The sequence below is a fragment of the Perna viridis genome, chromosome 2, assembly GCF_037379345.1.
Source record: "Perna viridis isolate PV_CMFRI_1.1 ecotype Kerala chromosome 2, ASM3737934v1, whole genome shotgun sequence".
Classification (NCBI taxonomy): domain Eukaryota; kingdom Metazoa; phylum Mollusca; class Bivalvia; order Mytilida; family Mytilidae; genus Perna; species Perna viridis.
The window spans coordinates 54,206,576-54,230,367 of record NC_142446.1 but is presented as its reverse complement, the minus strand read 5'-3'; the positions used below and the strand labels follow the sequence as shown (position 1 = coordinate 54,230,367).

Here is a 23,792-nt window from a genome sequence, read left to right as displayed (position 1 = left end):
GTTAATCCTTTCAAGGATCAATTCAGTGTCAAAAAATGTAGAAAGATTCAAAAAGAGCTTTTTGAATTGAAACAAAGAAAGATGTCTTTATCATCATTTGCCTTGAACCAAAACGTATTTGCCTAAAATAATATGAGTTACGATAGATTAAAGGGGCATGATAGGATATGTGAAATGGTTGTTTATTGGAAAAAGAGGTAATTAAGCATACCGGATCAAGATGCTGTAAATATTTAAAACAATTATGTTCTGTTTATGATCTGATTTAAATCAATTGAAAAGCTACTTTCACTTTAAATTCACTCCACTGACACATTTCTATAGATCTGTCTGATGCCTATTCATGTGGGCTGGACGTACATGTATATCGTTAGACTTTTTATGAGCAACTCGGCGGGTGTTTCTAGAAAAGCAGAGGACGCTTACCCTACCGGTGCACCTGGTCCATGCTCCTAGTTTTTAGTGGAGTCCGAATTACTCATTTGTTTTTGTTACTTTGTATGTATGATTTTAGTTACATTATAGTCTTTGTTGTGTATGTATGTTTCCATGTCTGGTCTTTGTCCCTGGATTACATTCTTTTGATTACCCTATTAACCTTGATTCCCTTGATTGCTCTTAGAGCCTGATAGTTTTGGAAAGGCACCCCATCTCGAGCTCAGTGACGGCCTAGACAGTTAAACATAATTTCCTTTCTTTAACGAAATCTTTTCTTGCTTTTACATTTGATACTTTCTTGAAGTCTGTCGCAGAGTGATTTTCTCCACAAAACACGCATGCATGCTTTTTCTTTTCCATAGTAGGACTATCGTTTACTTGTCTCTTGTTTTCGGGTTTCGTACAAGTAAAACATGAAACAGTTGACTTGGGCTCATTTATTGTTTTCAAATGTCCGACTTCTAAAATATTCAATTCCTTCAAAATTGCCTTCCATAAGTCTCTAAGTGTTATATCATCAGTTCCGTTCTCTCTTGCAATTTGTCTCATTATATCAACTGGTAATTTCCCAACAAGTCGGTTACGAATAGTGCTCCATACATACTTTGTGTCTTACCTAAAGATTCAAGATTCCTGAAGTAGGCCTCTAATTTATCGGTATTACTCCTTAAGCTGTGAAGTTCATTTGAAGGTGCAGGCAAATCCACGAGGGCCTTCATATATTCGTGTATTATCTTGTGGGGTCACCCGAAACGTCTACCAATAATTGAACTGCGGTAACGTTATTATCTCGAGTAAGGGGAAATCCCTCTACTGCGTCGGTAGTTGTCATGCGAAGTTGCGCCTTTAGATCACTGAATTTCTGTATCTCAGTGAGAGTTGTATTGTGATTGTAGTGTATTGCGTGAGATATTGATTGAGCGTGATCTTGCGTGTATGTGTAATGTGAAACATCTTTGCTGTGTGATGCACTATCATGCATGCCATGTGTGTATTGACTCATTGTTTGACTCACGGCGAGATTGGAGATGGGAACACTTTCGCAAGATGCGGTGGGTTGTCTCCCTGGTGCTCTGATCTCATCGGTATTACATTGTAGCAGTGTTTTATGAGTCACTCGTACTTGCGTCAAAGCTTTCGGCCATTGGGTTTAGTTTTTTACGTTGATGTGTGATTGGAGTTGGGTTTGATGACTTTAGGGATAACATATAGTTTTTGATTTGTTTTAGTTTAGTGTAAAGTGCGAACATATACTCATCTGTTTCGTCGACTTCTTCTGCCATATCTTCTTCCGATATCTCCTCCGAATCAAACTGAGAATTCCTGGCGATTGTCATCATTTGTGTATTTTAACTTCAATTCCATACTACCTCAAATTTCACACCATTATTTAGACGAGGATGTGGAATGGCCAAAAATGAATACCGCTGAATGTTTTACGTTTACTTCAAACTCTCTTGCACCCAAGACGACGTCACTAACGTGACGACGTCGACAAAACAAAAGTGTAGTATAGTGGCATAGTACTTTGCGTTTACTGTCTTCATGATAGTCATTCACTGCTCGAGGATTCAAAAACAAAGGGACTCAAAAGTGCACTTATAATCAATCAAATCGAATAAGAAATCACATCATGCACAGATGCATAGTCAAACAAAGATTTGTTATAAATCTAATGAAAGGCATCATCAATACGATCATATAAACAATATGCTGACCTATTCTTTAACGATAATGGAAATGGTGGATATGCCAAGGAGATAACAACCACACCGGGATGACAAAGGCCAGCTCAAGGCCATCCATTGATCTTCAATGAACGATGAAGGAATCATCACACCACAGGGCAGAATGCGGGTTGCCCTATAACAACATTATACACAAGAGTAGCAAAATAATAGCCCCTACATACTCCAACAGCATAAAAGTAAACTGAAGGTGAAAACGAAACAATAACATAGAGAAGCCCGAAATTCCTGACCTATGACAGACACAAAAAAGCTGTAGGGATAAAGTTCTTAGGCGCGACCATAACCTACCCCCTTTTAAATATTGCCACTGTTGGAACAATATAACACGATTAAACACACCTAAAATCAGTTCAAACAGGTCTGAGTCTCTTTTAAAAAAAGAAACTAATTATACGTTACACAAATATACAAAGTAAGGACTACTAACAGTTAATTGACATGCCAGCTCCAGACCAGTTTAAACCTACGAAAAGTTGTGTCCCCATCAAATGTAAAATCAATCTCAATTTTTCCCGTACTGGGTTGAGAATTACGGTACATCACAAGTCATACTATAAGGACACAACCTATGTCATGTCAAAAACCGTATTTAAAGATAGTGTTTTAATTTCTATCTAAAGACCCTATGATCTAATTAATATTAATATCAAAAAAATGCACAAAGACAGGACTACTAACATAGGTTTGAATAACTGTCAGTTATGATCATCTTGTCATAATTTACCCCATATTTGATGGTGTGTTGTATCAGTTCAGTTGAAGTTCAATGGGCTTCAATTCAATTTTGATAGATGGTGATAGTTAAATTCGGAACAACTTTTGTCATTTCGATCCATCACTTCCATCGGATTTTTCTGCACCAAGCCAGGACCATTGCAGTTCTTTCCAATTTTAGGTCTTTTAGGTTTTGCCTTGGTAGTATCATCTATTATATGGGCTTTCCTTCTTTGACTATGGCAAAAAATTGGCCGATCATTTTGGATCATTTGTTATCATCATTAATTAAATAGATTAGTAATTGAAACATTCAAATCGAAATGTTACTGACTTTTGAAGCAACTTTTAAAAGCAGTGGGTTAAAAGACCTTAGGTTGTTAAGAGTAATAAAGTTCGAAAGATGTTACATTTTACATATTAAGAATGAAACATTTATCGACTTGCCTGACACTTTGGAAGAACTCTCCCTCAACGAATGTCTTAATTTACTAGACGTTCCTGGAGTTAATGCATTTGGACCTTTTAATAGATTAAAGACATTGAGTGTTTATTGGACTTATTGTTGTTCAGTGGCGACTTTTCTCAAAATTCTATTTCCGTTCGTCAGCAAATGTCTTGATACAGTATCGTTTGTACGGACTGGTTATAAAGAAGACCAACCGATAGTTCTACAGAAATACATGGTGCAGTACCTACAAGCAATTTGCATCAAAACCTTACTTCTGGGAGAAAATAACATTGTTACGTTTGAAAAAGGGACTTTACTCTACTTTAGATATCTTCATTGCATAGAAAGACTAGTCTTGACAGGGAATAGATTTCGAATGCTCACTGAGCAAAAGTCAATTGATCTTATTTCATTTATCAGCGCACTAAAGAATTTACGACTTTTTGATTATTCGTATACAGCTATTTCATATTTCCCTGTCAATTACCTCAAACTTAATGACTTTCCTTCATATAACTATAAAAGAAAAACAGATTTTCCAACTGAAAATAAATATCTTTCGTCGCTTTACCTTTACAATTATGGATTATCTTCTTATCCTAGACCGTTCATGACAAAAGGAGTTCAGACAGATTCAGTATTTACAACAGACAATGACGCTAAAGGCAACAGAAATTACTACGATACAGAATGGACGATCATAAGCTAGAAACACTGAGAATCTCACATTATATGTCTGATGGAATAGTACCAGGACATGGTTTGATACTGAAAAATGCGTCCAACCTCCGATACGTTGATGTTTCATATGTGGTATTTGGAAAAATTTGCTTTCGAAAATAACAAACAAATTAAACGTCTGAAAAATAATTCTGTTTAACAAAAAGTGTACAGATGATGAGACCAAAGACAAATTCGAAAAACTTGGAATGTTTATTTTTCAACAGTAGGTGTCCTTATGGGCACTTATTGTGCACCTGTAACCATACTTTGTCCAAACATTGACTCAAAGGAAAGGAACGCAAATTGGCAGTATTTTAGTTTCAATTTCCGCTATAAGAAGCTGTTCACACTTCATATAAGAAGTTACAAAAATTGTTGAGTTTGGTGGATGGATTGGTACGATACATTTAGCAACAAAGTTATTATATATATATAGCATTCATCTACTAGTAAAGTGTGTGATAAACGCGACAACTTTGATTTTCTTATTTATCCTTTCCTTTACCGGTAACATTCCAGCTGATGGAACCTGTGGTTTTTTGTCGTCCGGCTCGTACGCTTTTCTAGATATTGCGACAACTACGTCTATTTCCTGGAGTGTTCAGCGAATGACGCATAAACTAATAAGACGGGGATTTGTTGCCAATAGATTTAGTCATTATTTCAAACGTTCTATGACCATACCTTACTGGTAAATATGATATATATCCAATATGACCAGTGACCTCAAAGTGTCATACGAATCAGCTTTATGTTAGATGGATTAAAAAGAAATAATTATATCAAAATTTGTAACACCGTGGGTACTACGATCCTTAACTTGTCAGTAATTTTGGGCAAGTTCAAGATCATTGGTACAAGTAAAGCAGTTATTTGCAAGGCATTATGCACTTTTCTAGAAATAAGGCTGCAAGGGGGCTAGTTTAAAGTCGACATGTCAAATGTTCTACGGTCGTCGCCATGATCGACCAGTAGTAATATAAAGAATTAGTGATCTTTTCCGAATATGGTTAGCGACTTAAAACTGTCTTCCTCTTCACTGGACTTGAACTTTAAGGAATAGTATGACTTAAGTAAGGAGCCACCAGTATTCAACCTCCCGGGCGCATGAGTTTATCCCCGTTTTAAGTGGGCTCCTTGTAGATCATTTTAATGTTTTTTTTCTATGTGTACACTCCGGTTATTTATTGTAATAAATATTTGTATGTTGTGATTTTGGTGTTCCATGTGATGTTTTGTCAAGGGCTTTCTCTTCGTTTGGTTTTACTTCTCTTCTTCCTAAAATCAATCACCGGAAAATATACATACCGATGTATTTTGACGGGGATATTTTGATCTGGTGCTAATTAAGGAAATAGAAACATTTATTTACATGTCATAAATATTTGGTTTACGTGTATAATATGTAAAACAGTTGCACGAAATCTTTAATGGAGAGACTCGTGATCATGTTGTAAGTGTAATAGAGCTTATAATACAAACGTAAATGAAATACATGTATATAGTAGGTCAAGGTTTTGCACGACATTTAAATTTTCATTTTTACAAAAGGAGAGGGAAATAATGTACATGTTCCGAACAACTCTTCCGTTTGTACTTCTTAGTCAATGCTCTGGGTCATATTTTATTGGAATTACAAATAATTCGGTATTATGATACAAAGCCTACACAAACGTTAGATAATAAGCATACCAAGACTATTGTACCATGTGCACAGATAATATATTGACAATACATGGCAATCACAGTCACGTGCTCACAGTGATTGTACTATCGATTGGCGATTTCCGCTGCCTTTTGGGATATATAAATTCCTGGTCAAATCCCCAACAAATCTAATTTAGATGATTATTTTATCGTATCTTTAGAACTTTAATGTGCAGAAATTTGCATAGTTGCTCTCCGGTTTACTGATTGTTGCAGTGGCGGAACCAGAGAACCTCCAAAGGGGCCCATCAGGGCCCACAAAAAATCCTTGATCAACAGTGACACATTTTGTTGCATGCATTTAAACACAAAATCATAAATTCTGTAAATTGATAAAGGGACGGGTCATCCATCTATGAGTTGAAAACATGCTTAGTTTTGCTTAAATTGTGATACTTCCTAAAACATTTGCCCCTAAAAAGTTTTAAATGGAGCCCCGCTCCGCTTAGCTGTATAGTTCAATTATACGCCTCTATTTATTTAAGAAATATTGAATTGTTAGATCCGCCCCTGCTTATGGGAATGTTTTGTCTATTTACACATTTTGGTTTGTGAACTGATAACTACTATATAAATAAATGTGTGCTGATGTTCCATCGATTATTTTATTATTTACATTGGTTTGACCTGCCTTGGTCTTCGGCGTTTACTTTTGATAAGTTTAATATTTTTACTTTAATTTTTAAATAGTTTTGATTCAATCTATAAATACTACCATTTTTTGGAGTGTTTCTGGGACGAAATCGGAATGGAACGAAATATCCGGTACTCTAAACATATATTGATGTTTCTTTCCCTTTTATACAACATCCTCTTTACGAAGGCAAGTTGCTCGTGTTGAAATCATAAATTAAACTCTAATGTGAGTTTTATGGAAAGAACTGACAAAAGCAACCTTATGTTATCTTTAAAAAGAATTTGATAGAGGTATGTCTATTGTCCTCGTATTAGTTTTCAAATTCATAACAGTTTGTATCCATTCCCATAAACTTCTGTTCTGCAGTACACATGTACATTGTCAGTGAAATGCATATCTTTAGGATTGCTGTAAAATTAAAATGAAATGATTCAATAATTCCTTCGCTCGTGCATTACTAACGACATGTAGAAATTTAATTTTCTGCCAAAATATATATAAGGGGTGTCCACGAAGATCAGGAAGAAAAGTACATTGTAGTCTTGACCTACAATAAATTATGTATAAATAGGCATTTACTCTACTTTCAATTTCAATTTGCACTCATCAAACCTGCCTTTTCAGAGAGACATTGCTATGTTATAGTGTTTGATTTTCATAACAAAAACTTTGCTCTTTTTTAAAAGTCTTAAGTTCATATACATGTACATTGTACATGTACAAGTAGTTAATATTTTTTGACAAAATTAATTTATATAGCAACAAAAAGAAAAGCACTTTTTATAATACTCTCTATGTTTTAACACGCACCAACTCACGGATTTGAAATGCAAGACTGGTACATTAAGTCCATGAGTAATGTGGATAACACTGGCTAAAACTATTTAAAATACAATAAAATATGCTCATGACAGTAGTGAATTGATGTCATGAGTAAAAAATACCAAAAAAAAAATACAAAAACATGTATGATAATATAATAACCAGTTACATGTAGGAATTGAACTATTTTTGTAAGTTCTCTTTTTTTCACTGTAGATTACACTGTAAGGTGCAATGTCTTACATTGTAAGTCTTTTTAAGTAAAAATCTATGTAATCATTTTATTTGTTAAGTACATGTACATGTAGAAGCCACCTTGGGTATTGGTTATCAGTTAATTTTAAATGCTCTGTGATTTTATCTACTTATCGAACTTTTAGATAATTGTGACATCACATCATTCAGTAGTATTGTTTGCTTAAATTTATCTCTGAAGTATTAAAGGCTGTTTCCCCAAATGAAAGTTTCCCAATTTGTCAAAATAATGGCTCAAAAATAATCGCAAACTTGATGAACTACATGTACATGTATTTCCCAATTGGTAGCCAAAGGGTAGAATATAGTGTTTCAAAATTACAATGATCAATTGTTTATGACTTACAGTTTGTATCTTTTTTCTTTACATCTTCTTTGAGATTAATTCTTTGAACTACAAATTCAAGGTTTCATATGGTTATTTAAAATTTCCCAAATTTAAAAAGTGCTGCATAATTTCCCAATAGAAAAAAGATGAGGTAGTATTGTATAGTATAGTCTGTCTATAAAATCTAAAGCAATGTTGTTACACATAAGTTTCTTACATCACTTTCCTAAACAACTGGTGACATACATTGTAACAGGTAGACAATTGCCAGAATGTACATGTACATGTATTTGCCATAACGTAGTGAAGGCCAATTGTCAAGCAGTCAAGTATTCCTTCAGAAATATATATTACTGAACTTGATTTTCACAAAATACCAATATTGGTTTATTCAAATTCATCACCAAACATGTACATACATGTACATTTTTATATGTATGTAGTACAGTACTTGTTGAGGCTTGTTTGTTACATATATGTACATTGTAACTTGAGTTGATACATGGTTGTATCATCAATTGGGTTCAGTATACTTATGGCTAGAAAAACCATCAATATCCAGTTTGTGCATGTAAAATCAAGAGCTTAAAAACAGCATCCTGGCAGCTTCATTTTCGTATACTAATTGAGAACCACACCAGTCTAGGAAACATAGCTAGCTTCGATGATTAAATACAATCAAATCTTAGCTTTTTCCAAGATATGGATGGTCAAACATGGCAGCCAAATGTTACGAAACTGATAACCCAAAGTTCCAAAGCTGGACATTTTAAACCATGACAATAACATGTAACAGGGATGACAAAAATTATTAAAGGACTTACATGTAGGTGTTTCTTTGGGAGTATTTAAGGTTTCACCTTTCTCATATTATTTTGTGATATCAAACTTTTACACATTATGAAACCTATAATTATAATTTGAATATCTTTATTTTATGAAAATGTTTATTCAGGAGTTCAAATAAGCTCTGTTACAGGGTCAAGGACCCTCAAAATCTGATGCAGGACTTTTTAAATTTCATCTACCAACATGTAGTATATGGGCCTACTTGTACCATGTTTTTTTTAAATTACTTTTATTGAGGACTTTTTACTTTCCTGTTGAGGATCTTTCATCATGGAATAGGATGCAAAAAAAGTCCAGGACCTTTCACTCCAGAGAGTAAATCTGAACCCTTGTTATCCTTTCATCTTTTCATTTAAGGAGGTAGACCTAGGATAAGGGACTTAACTCATGCAGTCAGTGATATGTTTGTATCACATTCAATTTCACTAAAGTCTTTCAAGCTTTTATTTGAAACAGAATGAAATCAGACCAAGTTACTTCGATGCTTACATGAGATTGATGTAAAATGCTCAATGCAAACGTTCCAACGATTTGTGTCCCTTACCCTAGGTCTACCTCCTCAAGATCACAAAAATGTACTACAGTTAATGTGTTTGTTTAACTTTATGAAAGAACTTCTCAAAACTGAGGTTCCTAGATGTCACTAATAAAGAAAGTGGAGAAAACCAGTATTGCATGTCAATGAAGAAGAAAATATTACTATAAAACCCTCTGAAATTGCCTCCAATAGTATTGTATTGTTGTCAAGTATCAGCACAAAATGGAGGGTGCTGATCTTCACAAAATGCATTTTATTTGTTGTTGGATATTGAGTAGATGTGATTAATGTCAATCAGCAATAATTTGGGAATGGCTTAGTGTCACTGTTACATAATGTAGGTAGTAAACAGTCCATAACATTATTTGAGATGTTAGCTTTTAATAACCTGGTTAAATTTTAAGTCCATCATGAAATTATCAGTGAAGCATATTCGAAATGACATTGGTGGTTTCTTGTAAAAAAAATACTAAATGTGATATTTTGTTGTTTATAATGGTTGCTTTTCATTTGGTATTGTAGATGTCAAAAGCCACAAAAAGAAAGCATGTAACCAAAGAAGTTTTAGATGAGTTTGTTTTACCAGAGGACAAACAACAAATTGTCAAAGTAAGTATACTGTGCATAACTACATGTACAAACAAGTGCACATGACAATGCAAATGAATATGACATTGTTTATATCCCTCTGGATGAGTGGGTGGTATATCAGAATGGCTTTGTCCACTCCTCTGAATGTGGTCACAGTTATATTGAGCCCCCAATGGATGAATTTATTTCAAATTTGATTTGGTTGATTTCAAATGTGGTGTATGACTTTAATTAGATGGGGGCATACATTGTTGTGACTAGCAGATATCAATTTCTCATTTCTTGGGATTGCTGTACAAGTAGGAGTATGTATACCCAGCACATGTGCAACTGCTAACTTCATGTTATATCTATGGTAAATAAGGCTTAAGATAAGAATCTATTTGGTACATGTATATGTTTACTTGTTGAATAAGGCCACACTTAAAATAAAGCTTGTTTCCCCTTACCTGACCCTACTTCTTGGTTTTGGGAAGTTGCATTTGTAGGTAGGAAAATTTTTTTCCCCAAAGTTCATCTGGTTCTGTAAAAATCATCGTCAAAGAAGCGAAAAGTGCTGCTTTGAAAAAACTTGTTTAAATCTTGTCAGAGAATGGCAATAAAATTATTTGGAAAGGGCCAATTTTTATGGTTAGGTAGGGATAATTGGAAACAAAATTAATATCGATTTTGTCCTAATATAAACAGTCCAGTTTTTAGCTCACCTGGCCAAAAGGCCATATGAGCTATTGCCATCACTATGGGTCCGTCATCCGTCGTCTTCATCCGTAAACTTTTTCAAACATCTTCTGCTCTGAAACTACTTAAGAAATTGTTATGAAACTTTGCTTGATTGTTCCTTAGGGTATTTTGAACAATCCTGGTGTGGGGATTTTTGATCTGGCTAAAAGCATGGCTGCCATTTCGGAAAATAGACCATAGCAGTTACATTGTAGAATTATGCATATTACTCAAAAATAGTTGGGTTTAGCTAATATCTGGTACTGGGTAAAATTGTTCAGCATGATTGGATGGACATATGCCAAAATTTCAGAAAGATCCATTGACAAATGAATGAGTAATGTGTCCCGAAATGAATTTTTTTCCCAAATTTTACATTTTCAACTTTGAATATCTTCTCTTCTGAATTTACAGAATGGATTGAAACAAAACTTTGCTTGAATGTTATGTAGAGTATGTTTAACAATCTGATTCCAGGGATTTCTGATTTTGCCAAAAATGTGGCCACCATTTAAAAAAAAAATAGACCATAGGGATAAAATTGCTGAATTATGCAAATAGATAAAAAATAGTTGGGTTTAGCTCAAATCTGGTAGGGGTTAAAATTGTTCAGCATGATGGAATGGACCTTATATATGCCGATATTTTTAGAAAAGATCTGTTGACCAATGAATGAATTAGTTATGGGTTCTGAAATGGATTTTTTCCCGAATTTTGCATTTCCAATTTCGAGATTTTCCACTCAAGTATTGTACATCTGTTTTTCAACTGTTGATCAGTAGTTTTGTCTTTCTGCAATGAGTAATAAATAAACCCAAATTATGGCAAATGGGCTAAAATTTTATTTTCTCTGGAATTAAAATTATATTTTATATTTATTTTATGTATTCATAATTCAAAAGCTATACTTCTTTAAAATATTTCACTGAATTCTAGTTCAAACAATTTGGCCTTGTCTGAAACAGTATCTGGAGTAGTACCAATGAATAGTGTCCCATTAATTTTAAATGTCATGCAGTGTGGATATATTATGCCAATAGTCTTGGTGTCAAAGTAGGTCATGAAGTCTCTCGAACTGTTCAGTAGATGTAAGGTGTCTGTGTTATAATCACAATTAAAATGTTATTACATGTATTTGAGTTTGTGTTATGGCATGTGGCATGAAAATTGTTCCATCTCTATGTATGTCTCGATGTCCAGTGTATGTGTTCAGTATCCCTCCATCTTCCTTCAAAATCACTATCCTCCCATCCAGTTCCTTTGAAAGTATGTCTGACACAAAAATATTCCCATTACTGGCACTTGATAAAAGTCGAGGAGATGTGAAAATCTTCCTATTGTCATTGTCGTATTTCCATGTCCTTTCCATATTCCCTCAGCTGTGATATTTTATAATTACTCATCGACTGTCAGGGAGGAATGCCTTTTCAGTGTTTCTTGCTCCTATTATAATCCTGTTGTCCCAAGTGACATGAAGGGCTATAGTAAAGTAAGGGTGGGCATTGTATTTGGAATCTTTAATTGTACCATCTTCACTCTGTATAATCTTCAGTGTTGAGGTTTTATCAGCTATTATGACAGTACTATAGGAATAAGGTTGCATATCATATGGATGATGGTTAAGTGTATCTTGATTTGTAATAGTATTTCCATTTAGACTATAAATGATAGTTTTATTAGTATGATTACCCATACAAATTGTTCCATTTTCCCAGGCAGCTATATAGTGACATCATTGTAATTCTATGGTGAACTCATTTTTTACTGATAGTTTCAGAATATGCACTTTATTGCTTTTGTCAATTTCACTCATTTGAAGTTCTTCATGTTTCCTGATATAGATATCCTTAATATCTATGAAGTCATGACCTTTTAACCTTGGGTAATACACACAGGACACACCAGGAGCTCACATGTAGAGCAATATAGGCAACATGCTTGGGTCTCTTGTTGCCTACATTTGATGTCTAAAAGGTCTGCTTCAGTAATTTGACCAGCATATCTTCCCACATCTTTAATGTCTATTATTCTGTGTTCCTTGGCATTTTTGAATTTTGGATGAATCTTTTTATAACACTTGTGACACATAAACAGCTGACAGTTCAGGCACTTCCATTTCAGTTTTGGGTCCACTTCACACAAATTACAGGAAATAATGTCTTGAGCTCTTACAACTGAATTTGACGACCCCATACATGTATCTTAAGTATCATGCACAATGATATCTCACTTGCTGGTTCCTTTCTTCTTGACAGTATATATAATATCAGTATATACCACTGTTCATATAGGATAAAATCAATATTTAGTAGATACCAGGTAAATACATTTGTACCTAGATTGAAGGATTTTAAATTGAAAAAAAAATCTTATTATATGGTGTATTTTTAGCTCACCTGGCGGTAGGCCATGTAAGCTATGACCATCACTTGGCATCTGTCGTTGTCGTTGTTAACAAATTTTCATAATCTTCTCCTCTGACACTATTTGACCAATTGAAACCAAACTTGGTATGAAAGTTCTTTGGGGTATCCTGCATAGAACTGATTTGGGGATTTCCAATTCATCAAAAAACATGGCCACCTTAACTGAAAATAGAACATAGGGGTCAGACATTCTTCAGCCGATATCTTGAAAACTATGATAGATAGAATGAAACTTTAAATTGCAGAAATGATCCTTATGATGAAGCCTACAAAGATTTGCAGGGATCAAAGGTTTCGAAGGACTCCATGTTAGAGTTATTGCCCTCAAAAGGTAAAAATTATGTTTTTAGCAGTTTTTAGTCAATTAAAACTATGATAGATAAATGTAACTTTCAATTAATGAAAGGGTCCTTATGATAAGTCCTACCAAAGTCTTTTTGAGTCAATTGTCAGACCACTTCTTATTAGAGTTTTTGCCCTTGAAAGGCAAAAATTTAACAAGGTGAGCGATTCAGGCTCCTTGGAGCCCCTGGTTCAACTGATAAGATTTATACTTTATCACTGGATTATGAAGGAAAGTTTTGTTAATGTATAAATATGGGTCCAGAGTCAACATACAGGTACATGTATTATGTTACCAAGAAGGCATGTTACTTTAATTTAGAAATTAATACACGAATTATCACTAATTTGAATTTATACAGAGAGGCTTTTTCACTCTGCAATTGAGACAAAATTCGTTGGAATGAACATGTTTGTCTATATCTTAAAATTGATTTGGTACATGTACATGTACATACAAGTACTTTAAGTACTTTTCCCTTTCATTATACCTGATAACCACCAGAAATAACCATCAGAGTGTTTTTCAAATTTGTCTTTTTGAGATATTGATAGGTCAAATTTAGTTGAAATGCACTATGGAAAAATGATGGGAAATTTTTCCTGCACTTTTCCCCTATATAAGCAGTCAAAAAATATCTACATGACAGATGCTTCAGGATAAACTTTAAATGCTTTTTGGTTGTTTTCTAGATGCACTGAATATGTTTTAGGCAAAAATGACTAAATTGGGGAAAATTATGTGCCATTCATTTCCTTTACATAGTATGGTACTAAATTATATTACAATTTTTTTGTTGGTATGAACCTATAATGTACTCTTTTATCACAAGACACTTATATGTGTATTGTTATGTCGTAGTTAGTAGTGATATGGGCGAGAGAAACTTGTCAGAATGTTCTAAAAAACGTACATGAGAAGGCATTTACATTTAACTGTATGTAATATCTTTATTTTAATTTAAATATCAAAATAAAAATGAAAAATTGTAAGGGACCCATCTTTTATACCTTACTCCTCCTACATCACTGAATGGAATTAAATGAAACTTTTACAGAATCTTTATTACATATTTCTTTTGTGCACCTCATAATTATGATTTTAATCCAAATCAATTTGTGGATTTCAAATTTTAAGCAAGACATGTTCTTTTTTTCATTTTTGAAAATGGGGACATGGGTTTACCCACCTCTTATTGGTTACTCCTCCTACACCCCTGAGTAGAATTTAAAGCATTTATTGTCCCATGCGACGCATATGGTATGTGACCTTATTATGAAGAGTTATAGATTAAGTTCGACTTTGGTTAGGGTTGATTGATTTTTACAAAAGTTACGGCCTTTGGACTTAGAAAATTTCAGTGAATTTACAGTTTTCCACAATTTTTTTTGTAATGCTTTCACCAATTGATTTTAGATTTCGTATGTAGTCTTACTATGAGAAGTTACAGATTAAGTTCAACGTTGGTTACGGTTGAATGATTTTTACGGAAGTTATGGCCCTTGGACTTAGAAAATTTCAATGAATTTACAGTTTTCTGCATTTTTTTTTTTGTAATGCTTTTACCTATTGATTTTAGATTTTGTATGTAGTCTTACTATGAGAAGTTACAGATTAAGTTCGACTTTGGTTATGGTTGATTGATTTTTATGGAAGTTATGCGCATGGACTTCAGTGAATTTAATGTTTTGCTCACTATTTTTTTTGCGTGGGGGACATTGGAAGGTTGTTCTTTTATTTAGTATTGAATATATCCACCTTCAATTTTTAGATTTTTATCTTATGTTTTTTTGTTATTAAAAAGGTTTTAGGAGGAAGAGGCAACAACCTACATGAAATACAGACTGCTGATAATGAAACATTCCTTGTTAGTATGCCAACCAGGTTTAGGAAAAATGTATGGATCAAGAGAGGTAACTCTTTTTTGTTCTATTGTATCAATGCATGATTCATCAGGCTATCCTCCTTTATAGTTTTTGAGATGGAGATGTTAGGTAGCAGTCATTATAGCAATGCATGCTTCATCTGACTATCCTCATTTATAGTTTATGAGGTAGAGATGTAGGGTAGCAGTCTTTATAAGAACCATGCAAATTCTGTAAAATGTGATACACCTTAAAAAAGACTACATATTTTTTACTTTTGTTATTAAGTTTCTTGATAGGTTTGTATGATGAAATGTATAATTATTCATTCCAATCTGTCTGATCTCATTAAATAATCCACAAGGAAAATCCAATAGTTTCTGTTGTATTTTAGTGTCATAGAGACATATATTACAAAGATATAGATATTGTCCAATACTGCATGAAACCACATAATATTACTTGAGGTATATACAAATGTATAATAAAAGAAATGTAACAGTCAGAAAAATTAAGAAACATTTAATTAGCAGTCTTTGTTAGAATCATGCAAATTCTTTTTAATGTGATACACCCCAAATAGGTAAAGGCTGCACATTTTAATTTTGTTATTAAGCGGTTTTAAGGGTTTTTATGATGAAGTGCGTAATAATTCAATGCAATCTGTCTTGTCTTAGCAGGTAATTTACATAGAAAAATCCAATCTTACATTTCTTTTGTGTACATCAGGTCTCACTAACCACTTCTAACGTTTCCATTACTTTACATGTTAAAAAAGTAATTTTCAAAGTCTCACTGTGAATTCCCAGGACAAATGACATCTTAAAGCTGCATACCGTTGCAAAGCTTGGAAAATATGGTTCCAAAATCATTATGCTAATGGTACGATCATAGTAGAAATTCTTCACAAAATTTGCTTGAATAAATAATACTGAAAATCCACATTTTTACCTGTTCTGCTAACTGACAGCATGGAGGCAAATTACTCACACATGTAAACAATATTCATACACTTTTGTAGTTAATTACATATATGATTTTAAAGTACACATTCTCAGCTTTATTTTGACTACTTTTAATCATAATACACACAAATAATGCACTTACAATGCATATGTCTAGGTTCAGTGTGTTTTTGGTACTACATAGGGGGGTGGCCATTTGACCCGGAAGTGGTTAGTGAGACCTTAAAAACATTTTATGAGTTTTTATGTTTTTCTTTTTTTACATTTTATGAAAGCTTGTGGTATTGTGAGTCTAATAAGACCAAAACTATCAAAATCAGACATAGGATTACAAAGAAATGGTCATTTTTATATCATGCCCCTCAGTGATATTTTCCCTAAATTACTAAAAAATTACAATTTTAACTAACTTGTCACACCAAATTGATACCTATGATAATTCAAGAAGTTGTAATAGTAAATATCATTTATCATTATGAAAAAATAACAGATTTCAACAATTTATATCATACCTATTTCATTACTGTGTGATTCTTAGTCTGTGCTGTGTGACTATTTGAGTACTTTGAATATCCCAAGCAGAGACGTTGTGTATTTCATGGATGACGTCAAGTTATGAGTCACTGTTACTGATAAAAATCTTGTTGCTATGTTGTTTTTTAAAATACCTTGCACAATGCACCTCTTAAAATATAGCCAGATTACCAATATCACAATACTGATTTTATGGGGAAATGGAAATAATGACCAGGAAAGGCAATTTTCCTCAAATTATGCATTTCTCTGAAATATGCCATAATTTAATTTATGGTCTCACTAACCACTTCTAACGTTTCCATTACTTTACATGTTAAAAAAGTAATTTTCAAAGTCTCACTGTGAATTCCCAGGACAAATGACATCTTAAAGCTGCATACCGTTGCGAAGCTTGGAAAATAAGGCTTCCAAAATCATTATGCTAATAGTACGATCATAGTAGAAATTCTTCACAAAATTTGCTTGAATAAATAATACTGAAAATCCACATTTTTACCTGTTCTGCTAACTGACAGCATGGAGGCAAATTACTCACACATGTAAACAATATTCATACACTTTTGTAGTTAATTACATATATGATTTTAAAGTACACATTCTCAGCTTTATTTTGACTACTTTTAATCATAATACACACAAATAATGCACTTACAATGCATATGTCTAGGTTCAGTGTGTTTTTGGTACTACATAGGGGGTGGTCATTTGACCCGGAAGTGGTTAGTGAGACCTCAGTGTCATTTATAGAATTATCTCCCTTAGTTTTTAATTCTACAGTACATTCCATATAATTTTTAAATCCTATGAACAAGTTTTATATGAAAAGCCACATGTTAATTTCTGTTTACTATAACATTCTAAACAAAATATCAAAAATAAAAATATGTAGGCCTTCCAACCATGAATCACATTTTGCATTATTCTTACTTGGAGTGCTACTTACATGTAAATATTGTAGGATGGTCATACACTAAATGGAGGTATGAAGGGCAGAAAGATTTGGTTTTGTTAAATGTTCCCAAAATTAGAGATAGTTTGACTTATCCATGTGAATATATTATTAGGGTACATGGCTTATTTTATGTACATAACTTATTTTCCCTTGTATGCCCTGTTTTGATAAAAGTCAATGTATTATATGTGTTGGGTTATCAACCGTGTCTCCTGGATATAAATTAAGTTTCTAAGGCAGTCCTTCTATAAGTGTTCTTTGTAAAACACATGCTTCCATGTGGTGTGCAGGGGAATAACTTTGTCTAGTTTTCAAGCCTAATTTTTTTTTACTTTTTAATGGAATTCCGCTGTTTGAAATCTGGATTTTACCATCACAATTCCTTTTTTTGTTATTGTATACTTACTTCTGATTTTGCCAATTTTCACTTTGTTTGTTGACCTCGTTAAATCATCCTTGAGTTTTGTTATTCATATGTTGAAAGGAAATTCACTTTTATTATACCCCAAGCAATGAAGTTGCGAAGGGTATAATGTTTTTGACCATCAGTCAGTCCATTTTCAGTTTTCCGGATTTTTTTTTTAAACGCTTGCAGATTTTGACATGATTTTTTTGTATATAAGTTCACCATGGTAAGTTACAGGTCAGGTTTACATTTTGATGATTTTTATCGAAATTACAGGCCTTGAACTTAGCAAAATTCACAGAAAAAAAAAAACGTTTTCTGGACTTCTTTTCTGAACAATTGCAGATAGTAACATGATTTTTAGTATATAAATCATCATGAAAAGTTACATGACAAGTTTGTAGTTGGTTCCGCTCCAATGATTTTTACCAAAATTACAGGCCTTGAACTTAGCTAAATTCACAGAAATAACCGTTTTTCTGACATTTTTTTCTAAATGCTTGCAGATTATGACATGGTTTTTGATTTATAAGTTCACCGTGATAAGTTACAGGTCAAGTGTATGTTTTGTTCCGCCACAATTATATTTACTTTGGTTTAACTAAAACTCCAAGAAATCACAGTCTGGAGTTTGACAGAATTTAGTTAGAAGATAAAGGTCTAAAGCCTAAAAAACACTCTTTTTCCTTTTTTATCAGGGTCCTTCCACATGTATTTCTCTTACAAACAAATTTACTTAAGTATCCAACATTGAGACACATGGGGTATGTGAGCGCCTTCACTAAGGTTCTTCAATTTTTAGTTGTTTTTTTCTGTTTGTTTTTGTTTTTTTTTTTTATATGTTTTAGAATTTCAGTGCTTCCTGATATTCATGAGCTTTATTATTGGTATTTTTACTGTAAAGAGGCTAGTTTGGCACATGTGTTCCAGTTTTTTTGCTAATTTTGTTGTTTTGAAATGTTTACATGTCATTATTCCTATTTCAGGAGATTTTGTGTTTATAGAACCTATTGAAGAAGGCGATAGAGTAAAAGCAGAAATCTGTAGAATTCTTTACAAGGAACAAATCAAGTTCATTAAAGATGAAGGAAAATGGTAAATGTGTATATTTTTATCAAGACTAACTTTATTTGATGAAGGGAGTTTTTTATCAAATTTCATGTCAGTAAAAATGATTCTAAGCTGTAAGTAGATTTAGTATCTTATATCACTAGTCTCTCTATTCCAGGGAGATTTGCCAAAATTGTCCAGAAAGGGAGAGGGGTTGACCTTTTAAACCCCTTGGATCTACCACTGCTACTTTACATCCAAATAGTTTTTCTTTTACCATTGAATTAGTGAACTTTCCATTTTATAAATTCAAAATTGAATGCTATATTTTGTAATTTTGAGTTATCTCCCATTTTACTGTATATAATTGACCAGCTTTGTTACAAAGACAATTTAGAATAGAAGAAACCTGTCATGATATTACATCCCCAATCAATGAGTGGCTGATACATTTGAATCACTTTGACTGTCAGTCATTCTGTCTGTCCATCCAAATTTCATCACAATTATCTCAGCTGCCAATAGATGTAGATGTGTATATTGTAAATGATTTTGGTTACTGTCCGACACCAGTATTACCACCCTGTACGAGTGGAGGTATATATGTACCTAGCAGGACATTGCTTGCAACTTAATGTTAGCATCAAAAGACATACATTGTATTTTTTTTTACACATTGTTATAGATAGAGATATGCTTGACTCATATTCAGTATGGAATTCCACAAAAAAAGATAACTTTATGGAAAATACTTTTTGCCAATTTGTTGAAGTCTATGTCTAGATAGACAAACAAGGTTGTGTTATTCTTACTACTGTTTCTCATGATATCTATCTATTTCAAGTTGGCTTAAATTTAAAAAAAATAGATTTTACTTCATAGGGATATTTTTTATCATTGTCTTTTAAGACAGGTCTTTGTTGAAAACTGGTGGTTGCTAAGGCAGGTCTTTGTTGAAAACTGGTGGTTACTAAGACAGATCTTTGTTGAAAACTGGTGGTTACTAAGCCAGGTCTTTGTTGAAAACTGGTGGTTACTAAAGCAGGTCTTTGTTGAAAACTGGTGGTTGCTGAGGCAGATCTTTGTTGAAAACTGGTGGTTACTAAGGCAGATTTGACTTTATTCTACTTAATTGTCTTTTTCAACCTTTGAAATCTGGTTGACCATGAAAAAAAAAATTGTATTCTTATGCATCCATTTCTTATGTTTATTCTTCATGATCCTCCTACATGGCATATTTCTTTTTGGTGACCTACTGGCAGTTATATGGTAGAAATTTCCACTCTTTACTGCAATGATTCATATATGTTCGTTACTACTGATAGATGTGTCTATTTATATATACTGTTACAGATCCTCTACTGTCTTATCCAATACCGTTAGAGTCACCTTATTGTAAATTTGGGTATGACAATTGATTTTCGCTTTTTGGCTCTCCTGGCCTACAGGCCATGTGAGCTAATGCCATCACTGTCGTCCATCGTCATGGTCTGTAAACTTTTTCAGAATCTTGTCCTTTTAAACTACTCTACAGATTGCAACTAAACTTTGCATGAATGTTCCTAAGGATATTTTAACAGTCTTATGTGAGGATTTTTGATCTGGCAAAAAATTTGTCTGCTGTTATTAAAAATAGACCACAGGGGTCAAATTGCAGAATTTTGCAAATAACTCAGAAACATTTGGGTTTATCTAAAATTTAGTTGAATAAAATTGTTCAGCTTGATAGGATGGACCTATGCTGAAATTTTTGGAAAGATCTGTTGACGAATGAATGAGTTAAAGGTCCTGAAATTTTTTTTTTCCCCAATTTTACATTTCCAATTTAAAAATCTTCTCCTCTGATACTACTGGATAGATTGAAACAAAACTTAGCATGAATGTTATGTAGAACATTTGTAACAATATGTGTGTGGGATTTTTGATCTGGCGAAAAACATGGCCACTGTTACTAAAAATAGAACAAAGGATTCAAATTGCAAAATAATGCAAATAACTCAAAACATTTGGGTTTAGCTAAAATCTGGCAGGGTTCGAAATTTTCAGAAAGATCCATATACCAAACATGGTGTGAATCTTTAATATGATATCCTTTACAATTTTTTATTTTTATCTGTTTAAAACGTGGCCATCACTTCTAAAAATTGAAGATTTGTTGAAATTAATCAAAAACCAATGGGTTTAGCCAAATTTTCTCAGGGAAAAATTTATCAGCTTGGTGAGGCAGACCTATGTCAAAATTTCATAAAATCCGTTGCTTAAAGTTGGAGCTATTCCCCTGGAGGGTAAAAAAATGACTATGAGAGATTTATTTTTTAATATGAAAACTGGTTGGATAACTTGTATGCTCTCTATTGATTAAATGATTCTTGTGACAATAGTATGGTAGGGTCAAGAGTCCAGCTTTAGAAAGCTAAAAAGAATATTTTTGACCAGGTGAGTGATTCAGGCTCTCTAGAGTCTCTAGGTTTTTTTTTATTGTTTCTTAGTAGGATTACTAATCAAGATATATGTATTCAGTAGATTTTACAGAACCATTAAGGTTACAATTGTTTACTTTGTGTAAGTATTTAAAATTCATCTGAGAGATTTCAAGCTCCTTGGGATTTCTCCATTTTTATTTTATCATATTGGTGAGCTTGTTTGCAAGGTTTTGAGCTTTTAAATCTAATTTTATCAAATTGTAAGCAAAAATTTATTTGTTTCTAGGCCAGAGGCTTTCACAGATTCCAGCGCTACTGAAGATGACAAAATGATACCAGATGACATGCTGCCCCCTAGTGACAGTTCTGATGATGAAATCGGAGATTTAGTTGTCAATGCTAATCGTAAAAATGTGGCTGTTTATGAGGAAAATGACAATGACTCTAGTGATGAAAATGTGAATGGGACATGAAAAAAAAAAATGTTTCCTTGGACTGAAGTTTCAAGGGGGGAGTATTATGCTGTGCAGCTGGTACATATTTCCATCAGGGATCACCCATTTTGGTATCAATGACTGTCATGAATAATTGTTGGACAGATTTGAACTTCACAGAGAATATTCTGAATATCTTCATCTTAATAATAATAATAAAACATGGAACAGATGTTGATCTGTTAGTTAGACAAGGTCTTTGTGGTGTTATGCCATTACTTTGTGATATCCACGAACCTCAGATGTAATCTGAAATAATATTCAAACATTTTAAAATCTTTTCTGTGAGTACTTCTCTGTCTAAGAATCAGGCAAAATGTGTATAAGGTGTGGCACATTAAGGAAAAAACAATTTAATTACGTCATTTAAGTATTTTTACCTAATAACCTCCAGAAATAATTATCAAAGTTTTTGTAAAGTATGATTTTTAAGATATTGATGCATTGTAAGCCAAAATTAGTTAAAATGCACTATGGAAAATGGAGGAAAATTTTTCCTGCTTTTATTCCCTTTAAAGGCAGTTAAAAAATAACTACAACAAAAATGTTTGAGGATAAATTTGAATGACTTTTTGGTCATTTTTCTAGTTATATTGAATATATTTGAGATATTAAAAGACAACCAAAATCAAGGCCTTATCTACAGGGAGAAATAAGCAAAAACTTCTCCTTGCTTTTGCTCAACTCTCCCAGTTGTCTTGACAGGTAGAAGCTTTTGTAATAGATTACATAAACAGAAAAGTCAATATTGCTAATTTTTATACAAAATTTACTAAATTCATGAATATCTAAATAAGGCCCTGCCAAGCTGAGAATAATTATGTACCCCATTGCCTGATACTTACACAGAATGGTACTTAAGATTGATCATACCTAATATTTCTGGTAGATAGATTTTGCTGGGTTTTTTTACGGGAAGATGACCTTGAATGAGCATACTTTTGAATCATAGGTGCCCGAACTTATCTAGATATTCGAGTCATTTTTATATGGATTCTGTGGGGAATTTCGCTTTTTAGCAAACTATCAAAAATCTGGTAATTAGAATTTCTTCTCAATTCAGATAATGAACACTTACATGTAACTGACATTCTGTCAAATTTCAAAAAGAAAACTGGGGGTCACTGAACTTTTTTCTTGTAATATAAAAAAAAACTAAAAAATTTCCATTACATTTCCCACCAATTATTTCCCCTTTAACTAGGCTATATTTAATTAATGTTTGTTATTTTACCATACAAACTTTATATCAAAAAATTTTTAAAAATAATTTAAACATACTATTTTTACATCATTTTAAATATAATAACTTCCTTGAAAATAAATATGTCTGTATGATTTTGTAAGATGACAGAAAAGAATGTTCAGTGTTATAGGTACATGTATGATCTACCACAAGGCAGATCATACTGATTTGAAAAAAGAAAACATCTTTTTTATTTCATCATGGAAAGTTATATAGAAATATATATGATCAAATAAGTTCTGATATGGCATAAAAACTTTGTTGTATATCCTTAAAATATCTTAAAAATGTCATAAAAAATATGGTAAATTTCCAAACATTTATTTTTCAAATGCCAATTTCAAGGCAGAGGTAATTGACTAAAATATGTCCTATGGAAATGGATATAAATTTGGGGTTTTTTTTAACAGGAAAAAAGTTTGAAGTCCCCTAGTTTTTTTTTTTTTTAAATCTTAAAAGTTTTGTTAATTGTAAAATAGTGAAAAATGTGTGTATAATCTATATAAAATCTTGTAAAAAAAAAACTGTCAACAGTAAGGCTCACTTATCTTGATGTACTAT

General features: G+C 32.8%; 1 protein-coding gene and 1 pseudogene across 2 annotated transcripts; one reads left to right on the top strand and one right to left on the bottom strand.

Annotated features, from left to right (window-relative positions):
• The first annotated feature begins 6,138 nt into the window (after nt 1-6,138).
• On the top strand, nt 6,139-22,157 carry LOC148626051 (putative RNA-binding protein EIF1AD). Of its 2 annotated transcripts, none has more exons than XM_088569665.1 (5): nt 6,139-6,607; nt 9,736-9,822; nt 15,098-15,206; nt 19,005-19,113; nt 21,778-22,157. In XM_088569665.1, exons 1-5 carry the CDS (start codon nt 6,533-6,535, stop codon nt 21,962-21,964), a joined length of 567 nt encoding a protein of 188 aa, XP_088425791.1. In that variant the 5' UTR covers nt 6,139-6,532; the 3' UTR covers nt 21,965-22,157. The 2 variants fall into 2 exon arrangements, with proteins under 2 accessions (XP_088425791.1, XP_088425792.1); XM_088569666.1 differs by having other exon boundaries at nt 6,557-6,711.
• LOC148626052 (uncharacterized) lies at nt 11,344-12,840 on the bottom strand (annotated as a pseudogene).
• Nucleotides 22,158-23,792: the final 1,635 nt, after the last annotated feature.